Source organism: Gymnoscopelus microlampas, assembly GCF_963454915.1.
Source record: "Gymnoscopelus microlampas genome assembly, chromosome: 19".
NCBI classification, from domain to species: Eukaryota; Metazoa; Chordata; class Actinopteri; order Myctophiformes; family Myctophidae; genus Gymnoscopelus; species Gymnoscopelus microlampas.
The window spans coordinates 4,644,294-4,654,293 of NC_139956.1; the positions used below are offsets into that span (position 1 = coordinate 4,644,294).

At 43.8% G+C, this 10,000-nt stretch overlaps 1 protein-coding gene across 1 annotated transcript in view; it reads left to right on the forward strand.

Moving 5' to 3' along the window:
• Nucleotides 1-10,000, forward strand: part of LOC311034877 (uncharacterized protein) — a 43,900-nt gene that overhangs the window by 10,046 nt on the left and 23,854 nt on the right. The window contains exons 10-12 of the mRNA XM_084042908.1: nt 5,034-5,098; nt 5,763-5,869; nt 6,533-6,635. Coding sequence (XP_083899034.1) covers nt 5,034-5,098; nt 5,763-5,869; nt 6,533-6,635 — 275 coding nt within the window. The remainder of the gene's footprint in view (nt 1-5,033; nt 5,099-5,762; nt 5,870-6,532; nt 6,636-10,000) is intronic.

Here is a 10,000-nt window from a genome sequence, read left to right on the forward strand (position 1 = left end):
TGCCTATGTGTTTGTGTGCTGTATCCGAAGGGCACTCAGTTCAAGGGCAGGCTCAGTGCGAGCGCTTGTGTGCGTATGCTCTAGTGTGAGATTTCCATGTGTGTGTGTGTGGAAAAATGTGTGCTGGTGCCAGGTGGCCGAGAGCGACAGAGATGCCCCGGCCCTCCTAAAAAGAAAAGACTTTATTCTTAAAAGAAACAGAGGGAGGGGCACGGTGGCGCAGTCGGTAGCGCTGTCGCCTCACAGCTAGAAGGTCCTGGGTTCGATTCCCGCCAGGGACGCTGTGGGCGCTGGGGGCGTGTCTTCTCCTCCGCGTCATCAGCGCCCATACCCTAGGCGGGGTTGGCGAAAGGGCCCACTCTGTGTGGAGTTTGCATGTTCTCCCCGTGTCTCCTAGGGTAGTTAATACCCTCACAAAAACATGTAGTAATCCTGGTCTCTATACTGCCTCCCCCATGACAGCCGGGGCGCCTGATGGAGGGGAAGGGAACTGGTTGGAATAACGTGTTCCTTCCACGCGCTGCATCCAACCAGGGAAACTCCCCCCTGTCAGGTGACAAGAAGGTCAGTTGGCTCTCATGCACTGAAGGAAGCATGAGCTCGGCCCTGGCCTCCCTGGCTGTGGGGGACTGGTGTAGGGCTGGTGTAGCGCCCAGGATCACTTAGGAAATTGGCACCGGGTGAAAAAAATGGGTTACAAAAATCGCGGGATCAAAATTATAAAAAAAAAAAAAAAAGAAACAGAGGGAAGAACAACGGTGTTAAGCCCGTGAATGGAGATGTGTCAGAGCCTTCTGCACAAGGACTGGTGGAAAAAGTACTCGCATTTTTTCACGGACGAACCGCGAAAGTACAAAGGCACAGTAACAAACACACATACACACACACACACACAGGACGTACACACACGCGCACAATGCTGAAAGAAGGAAAAAGCATCTATGATTACCTTTTTGTGTGTGAGCGAAAGGGCAGTGATGTGCGGTTGAGGTGGAGATGGAAATATAGATATTTCAATGCAGCCGCCGTTCGTTTTCGCTCGGCTCTAGTCGGCTGCACTCGGCTGAAAAGGACCCGTATGAGACCTACAACGCCGACCGGCGCTCATGCGTGCGACTTGGGATTGTATAGATACTGTAGATGTATTAAAATCTTTTGATGCGAGGCATTGTGAGCTTGTAGATCGTCTATTTTCAAATGGCCGAAGTGTATGTAGGGCTGAAGTGGTTAATGTATGTTTTGTGATAATAATACAAATCTACAAAGTAACTAGTAACTAAAGTTTTCAAATAATTGTAGTGGAGTAAAAGTATAATATTTGCCTCTGAGATGTAGTGGAGTAGAGTACTGATTATTGGAAGTACTCCATTAAAGTACAAACAAAATTATACTTAAGTACAGTACTTGAGTAAATGTAGTTAGTTACTTTACACCACTTTCTCTGTAGCGCCTTAGATACAGTGGCGTAGCCAGAAAGCTGGCAGCAGCTGGGCATGGGGATTTGTGAGTGCCATGTGCGCAATTTTTTTCGGTTATTATCGGTTAAAATCTTACTTTTTTTGCGCAATTTGCGGGTCTTCTGCAGGTTTATTATGTTATTTAATTCTTATTTTTGCCTTAATTTTCATGAAAAATTGACAGGTCGCAAATAATGCCCCGTTGTCCGCCTCCTCCGCGCGTCCGCAGTCCGCCTCCACTCACAGAGCACAGGCACAGTTCACAAGCAGAAAAATAAAATCAAACTACTCGTTCAGTTAATCATATGACTAGTAGGCTACAAGACACTTTGTTCATATCATATGAATCTAAGATAGCAATGACATTTTTTACTTTCATTAATTCTTCAATCAATCACTTATTTTTGCCTTCAATTTCCTAAAAATATTATGGTAGTAGCGAGCGTCGTCACTACCGTCCTGGCTGAATTCAACCGGGTGTTTGTACTTTCTCTATTTACAACCCGTACATCTACATAAACGTTCAGATTTCAAATATAAAGTGCTTAACTCATGGCCATGGATGTTACAATTCACTTCGAGTGGGTATAAGTACATGTATCTTCCGTATTGTTCAATAAAAAGCATTTTAATCCGATCGGCGGCCATTTTCTCATAGAGTTATAATGTATCAGAGTGCAATACTCCTCCCAACCGATAGGGTCGCGTAATTGAAAGCCAATGGAGACAATTCGAAGACAATAGCCACCAATCCGATTAAAATGATTTTTATTGAACAATAGGAAGAAGATAGGTGTACTTATGCGGGCCCATACATAATTGTGGCCATTGGGTCAGCACTTTATATTAGAAATATTAACGTTTATGTAGATGTAGGCCTACAACACCAGGCTGAAGTTCATCCATGACCATCGTAACAGACGACCGTCATGTGATCCATGGCTAACAGCGAGGCGTTTGTTTTCATTCTTATAAGACCGCATGGCTCATTTATATGCACGTGAAAGTAACTAAGCGGAAAGTAACTAAGTACATTTACTCCATGTCCACTTGTTGCTGACGGGGGTAGTGTAGGAGCAGCGCTATAGCGTCATCGGTTCAGGAAAGATGCGTATTTGGTTGTACACACGGAGACGCAAAAAAAATAAATTCTTTTTTTTTTGGGGTGGGCACAACAGCCAGGTGGGTGGGCCCAGGCCTACCTATGCCCACCCGTGGCTACGCCCCTGCTTAGATAGAACTCCCTCTAATGCTACATGGACCAGAGCTAGTGTATGTCAGAGGGAGTTCAACAGTTCTGTTTGCCTTTTAGGCTTCGTAATCAAAAAATGCACAGGGTAGATGTGTCAAATAACTGAAATATACGAAGAAATTATGACAAAATCATTGCGATTAGGATTATGTAGCCTAAGGGTTAGGGGAGGGGGGGTCCAACCGTCCCGTATTGCTGGGAGGCAATGTTGACAACCCTACACACACACACACACACACACACACACACACACACACACACACACACACACACACACACACACACTCTCTCAACTGGAAGTTCAGCTGAGGACATGACCAGGAGTTGAACCATCAACCATTATCCCTTTCCTCCAATAACCCCCCCGTCTGTCTGTCTGTCTGTCTGTCCGTCCCACACTCTCCCCTCTTATCTCAGCCCTAAATATAAAGTCCTCTATCAGCCCCCCCCCCCCCCCCCTCCCCCCTCCCCTCGCAGATCCTGTCTGAACTATGTTTCAAACTAAACATGGGGTTTGTCAACCCCGATGTGAACCCAGTCGTCTGGGAGCCTGGAGCAGAGTGAACTCCTCAACTCTGAACGTCCTCACATTCTCTCTCAACTGTAACACAACATGTTGGCTTTAATGGCGGATCATTAATCTGTTGTTGTTGTTGTTGGGCTATTTTTTTAACTGTAAATCAGGGGTCTTCAACAGGGGGTCCGGGACCCCTAGGGGGTCCTCAGAGTTACTAGAGGGGGTCCGCCAAATCTTTGTGTGATATGATGTTTTTTTTTACCTTAACCACTTGAACCCTAGCATCCTTTTTCTGAAGAGAACTTTAGCCAAAAAATAGCAGATCTACAAGCTCTACAAGCTTGTAGATCTGCTATTTTGGCAAAGAGGTGTTTGGTGTAGAGGGGGAAAAAGAGCAGACCAAGTAAACAAAAAAAGTTGAATCTGAAACACAATTTTATACAATAAAGAGGGGGTCCCTGCTTCATCTCTCTCTCAGCTAGGGGGTCCTTGGGCTGAAAACGTTGAAGACCCCTGCTGTAAATAATATCGTTGCTGTCGGGCAGAAAACTCTTATCTCCATATTCTAACTTGTGTTTTTTTTTGTAAATTGACATCCCCGCTTGATCATACTACAGCTTCACACAAAAGCATCGAAAGTAGCAGATCTACAAGCTCAAATCTGCGCCGTGCTTTGAGCTTGTAGATCTGCCACTTTTGTTATTTTTTAATTTGAATCCTGAACAGTAACGGTTTGGGACATATGAGGTTTACACCCAGACAGAGACGATACACTGTACCACGTGTGTTGTTTAAATACAGTATTATGTGTATCGAATTACTTGCTGAAATGATATTTGTAACATTTTTGAAATGTTTCTCTTGTTTCTCATTTGGCTGAGACAGCTCCTATCTGACAGTCTAGTTAAACTCTGATTTCAAAACTTTACACTTTATTTCATCACTGCCCTATCAAACATCCTCTGTCTCAACACATTACTTTGTCTCTGGGGTGTGTGTGTGTGTGTGTGTGTGTGCGTGTGCGTGCGTGCACGTGGTGTCCTCATGTTGACCGCTGCAGATGTCCGTGAGGTTGAAGTCCTGGTCAACAGACCTCACAGTCACTAACAAGATGTTAGAAATAGAGACACGGATGATTGGAGGATGTTTAATCCATTAAGAGCGGGAACACATCTGTATCATTTTAGATGTCTTTGGGCTATTCAAAAATAGCAGATCTACAAGCTCATAGCGCGGCACTCATGAGCTTGTAGATCTGCTAAAAAAAATGTAATTGTGAAAATCTGTGCAAATCTTTGAATATATATTCTACACGTCTTCTAAATCTTAAACGTTTTTTTTGTAAAAACGTATGTTTCTATATCAGTGGTTCTCAAACGTTTTCATGTCAAGGACCCCCAAAATAATATGTATTTTGCCGTGGACCCCCATCTCAAAATATTTCCTTCCAGGGACCCCCCAGAAGCAAAGATTTGAGTTACAAATGTTCGCTTTAAAAAAACATATATAGAAAGATTTGCACACATTTTCACGATTTTTCAAAAGCAAAGATTTTTCAAAAGCTCATAGCGCGGCACTCGGTGCCGCGCTATGAGCTTGTAGATCTGCTATTTTTTGAATAGCCAAAGAAATCTTAAAATGACACAGATGCGTTCCCGGTCTTAAAGGGTTAATGGGGCAGACATGGGAGCAGTGGAAGAGAGGGAAACAGAAACTGTTTAATGTCTACCAACTACACACTCTTGAGGGAGTGAAAGTAAGAAAGTACACTGATTGTGTGTGTGTGTGTGCGTGCGTTCATGTCCAGGCATAGAGGGAGGTGCTGTCAGAGTGACCGGTGCTAAAGGCTTCGCTCCGTCCAATTACTACAAGGTACGCATCCATCACTGTCCACTAGGGGTGCACCAGTTCATCTCTCCATTTTGTTCAAATACCCAAAACAGAAGTATCCTCTGACATGCATTAAAGTTCTCAGCAGAAGTCATGCACCCAAAATACGCTGCAGAGCAACGTGTTGTAAGCTTGTGTATAGCCTTGGATAGGTTATTCCTTATTGCAGTGGTCCTCAAACTTTTTCATGTCAAGGACCCCCAAATTGACACTTGGTTCCATTTGTACACTCTCAGAGTTACAGACCCATAAGGGTCCATTTGGTTCATATAAATCGTTTAGCTGGGGACCCCCTGGTATCCCCTCAAGTACCCCTGGGGGTCCCCGGACCCCACTTTGAGAACCAATGCCTTATTGTAATATGAAATAGTATTTAGAGTATTTGAAGTGGTCAAACCAGCGAAAGAATGCATGTTCAGTCTTAAAAGAAAATCTTAATGATCTCAGATATCAGAACCTCGGGTCTTAACCCATTAAGACCTGGAACGCATCTGTGTTTCTTTGGCTATTCAAAAATAGCAGATATACAAGCTCATAGCGCGGCACCGAGTGCTGCGCTATGAGCTTGTAGATCTGCTATTTTTTATATTTTTTTTAATATATTTTGCAAAAAACTGTAATCCACGTATCCTCCTGTCCTCTGCAGGTGTGTTCTACCTACATGGACGGGTTCAGGGCCACAGCAGTGTGTCCAGTAGGAGGGCCCAGGGCCTCGGACAAGGCCCGACGAACTGCAGACAGCATCATCAAACGGTATATATGTGTGTGTGTGTGCAGGGACGTGCACAGATAGACTCTAGGTGGTGCTAGAGCACCTGCCCTTCGCCCTCTTGACCAGAAGTGCCCTTTTGAAAAAAAAAAAGAAGAATTTTATTTATTTTTTTCAGTTTACAGCAGGGGTCTTCAACAGGGGGTCCGGGACCTCCTAGGGGGTCCTCAGAGTTACTACAGGGGGTCCGCCAATTCTTCATGTGATATGATTTTTCTTTTTACCATAACCACTCGAAACCTAGCATCCCTTTTCTGAGGAGAACTTTAGCCAAAAATAGCAGATCTACAAGCCCACAACGCCTCGCGCTGCGAGGCGTTGTGGGCTTGTAGGTCTGCTATTTTTGGCAAAGAGGTATAGGTGTAGAGGGAAAAAAGAGCAGACCAAGTCAACAAAAAAAAGTATAATTTACTTGAGCACCTGCCCCTCAAAATGTCTGTGCACGCCAGTGTGTGTGTGTGTGTGTGTGTGTGTGTGTGTGTGTGTGTGTGTGTGTGTGTGTGTGTGTGTGTGTTTGGTGTGTGTGTTTGTTGTGTGTGTTTGTTGTGTGTGCTTGCGTGTCTTTTTTTCATTTAAATGCCTTTCATGAAGGATATTTTAATGTCATTAAAATGTGTGTATGTGTGTGTGTGTGTGTGTGCTTGTAGGACAAGACGCATGTTCAAGCAGATAGGACTGGAGGACTTCAGCTCTGTCAACGTTCAAGTCCTGGGATCAGAAGATACATATGGACCAAATGCAAGCAACAAGGTAACACACGCACACACACACACACACACACACACACACACACACACACACACACACACACACACACACACACACACACACACAGGGATCACTGCTGCAGTACGTTAAGCCCGGCATTTCAAAATGGCGAAAATAGTAGACCTACCAGCTCTCGACATATCGCGATGTTGACGTGTTGTGAGCTCTTAGATCTGCTATTTTTTGGCCATTTTTTAAAATTGTTTGAAATGTGTCACCTATATTGACTTACTGTAAGTTGCTCTGGACTAAGAGCGTCTGCTAAAGGCCTAGCTCCAATCGGAACCTCACCCTCCGCTGTATAGCTCCGAGATGAGGTTCCTCGTTTCTCGGTGCCGTTTGGGTGACAATTTTACGCACATTTTACACTTTACATGTTTCTTAACCCTTTCTGCACATCGTATCCAAAAAGTAAAGGTTTTCTGAAATGCTCACAGATGTTTGAAATTTTAACGTACAATAAAATCTATCCAACGAGTTGAAAAAAGCGTTTAAATCGCTTCTCTACTCAGCCGGTTCCATAATATTATGCATTAGAAGATGCAATTCAACATTTGACCAGTAGGGAAATCAGTAATGTTATCTCTACGGGCGCAACTCTTGCGCAATGTCTTAAAAACACGTAACCGGCCGAAGAGAGAGGCGAATTAAACGCTTTTTTCAGCTCGTTGGATAGATTTTATGGTACGTTAAAATTTCAAACATCTGACAGCATTTCAGAAAACCTACTTTTTGGATACGATGTGCAGAAAGGGGTAAGAAACATGTAAAGTGGTAAATGTGCGGAAGAATTTCAACAAAAACGGCACCCGGCAAACGTAGGACCTCATCTCGGAGCTGCATAGCGGAGGGAGAGGTTCTAAATGGGGCTATTAAATGCCTAAACTGTAAACCTTAAACTGTAAGTTGAAATTAATTATCTGTAGAACTGAGTCCAACTAAATGTAATGCCTCAACTCCTACAATTCCAAGTGCTTGTCATGTTGGGGGTTCGCCAGTTCAAATATGATTATTTTGGCGGGGTCGTGGCCTGAAAAGTGTGGGAACCCTTTGGCCTTACAGGACCTGTGGGAAGAGACGGACAAAGGGGGGGGGGGGGGGGGTACACAATACACACAGACCCTAAATACCTGGCCAAAGTGGGCTGAGACGACTGTCACGCCACAGCTCTTCAACCTGATTTAACATTTGAACCTCTCATTACGGCTGAGAAGAAGGCTGGTTAAATCTGACCTCTAGATGCCTTCCGGCTTTAAACAACAATAACAACAACAACAACAACAACACAGCTGTCCTGAGCGCTACAGCCTTTTGTCAACTTCCTGTTTTTAAGTATTTCTCTGGGAAACTAGTCAAGAGACCTTTTGTAAAGTTAGCTAATAGCTAGCACGCCTAGCCTATTAGCACATTGAGTGCCAAAATGGCCCTGGCCATTTAAAAAAAATGAGAAAAAATCCTTCACGTCATCACATTTTTCGAAGATTTAGACTCCTATCCACTTCCTGGTGAACTTATTACTTTAAAAGACTGTATCTCGGCTCTTGTGTACTTTTTTTTTTACTATGTATTTTTGACTATTTTCAACTGGCTGAAACTATGGAACGGATTACTGAATGTTTTTTGGGTTTCTACTAGACCCCTGTGTGTGTAATGAGGGGATCACCGTGAGGACGGTGAGCACAGAAAGTATTTTGTGACTACTTGAAAAAAAATGTTAAAAACGCTGGCACTGGCTGTACCCTGTTTTAAAATACCTCTGGCACTCAATGTCCATCCCTCCATCTATCTATCCATCCATCCATCCATTCATCCCTCCGTCTATCTATCTATCCATCCATTCATCCCTGCATGTTCTCAGGTCAGTGGAGGTCTAGTCTATCAGTGCCAGGGACAGAGTTAAGCTTATTTCACGCCTCCAACCTCCTCTGCCCTGTGTCTCCATTTTGAGTGTGTTCCAGCTTTTGCTTGTGTGTGTGTGTGTGTGTGTGTGTGTGTGTGTGTGTGTGTGTGTGTGTGTGTGTGTGTGTGTGTGTGTGTGTGTGTGTGTGTGTGTGTGTGTGTGTGTGTGTGTGTGTGTGTGTGTGTGTGTGTGTGTGTGTGTGTGTGTGTGTGTGTGCGTGCTCGCGTGCGTGTAAATGAATCACAGCAAGAGCCAAAACATTTTCAGGACCCTGACCACCTTCTTTAATCTCTCTCTCATTCATCATCCTCTCTCTCTCTGTCTCCTTGCTTCCTTAAGTTAATCTGTCCATTGTGGGGGGGTCACTATGTATTGGTCAACATTATGTTCCTTCCCAGGCCCACTACGTGCTTCTCACAGCTATGAGGGGATGAAATAGGCGGCTGGGGGACTTATGTAGGGCCGGCAGGGACGTGCAGAGGGATTTGGAGAGGCAGGGGCTGGCATTTCAAAAGGGCACCGAACAATTACCATACTTTTAGGCCAGAAAACCCAAATAACCTGAACATGTGTCATTGCGTACTTAATGTCCTCAAAGTCACGCATCCAACAAGCTTTGAACTGAGCAGATTGGACCTTCTGTTCCAGAGATGATGTTCAAAACATCTTGAAAACGGCCACTTTTGCTGTTTTTTGATCGCCGATTTTCGATTGATTTTTGGCCATGGTCGCCCGTTTTTCTTTAATAACACGGGCTAGGAAGGGCGTACGGCGACAAACTAGATACCTGAGTAAAGTTCACTTTGAGTTGCATCCAACACATTCACTGCCTTACCGTTAGGCCGCTAGGGGCAGTTGAAATGTCTTTTTTGGGGGGTAGATATTTTATATATATATTTTACCGACGGGTAAAAGGGCAGGGGCTCAAGCCTCCTTTCATGTCTATGTGTGCACGTGCCTGAGGGCCGGTTTCTACTGTTTTGCTGGCCTATAAGGTTTTAACCACTTTCAACCCGACATACTTATTGTTGGGCATGTCATTGTTGGTGGACATTTACCAAAATGTTTATGAATAGCAATTTCTTTTTTTACTTGCTACGGGCCATCGGCCAGCCGTTAATGTTGGGCCCTGAAATCATTGACTTATTAAGACCGGGAACGCATCTGTGTCATTTTAAGATTTCTTTGGTTATTCAAAAATAGCAGATCTACAAGCTCTTAGATCTTGCTTGTACAGTAGATCTGCTATTTTTGAAAAATCGGGAAAATATTGTGTAAATCTTTGAATATATCTTTTTTAATGCGAACATTTGTAACTCAAATCTTTGCTTCTGGGGATTCTAGAAAATGTCAAATCTTTTGAATATATGTATATTTTTTAAACATTTTTACCTCATATCTTTGCCTCTGGGGATTCTACAAATGTCTTCTAAATACTGACAATATT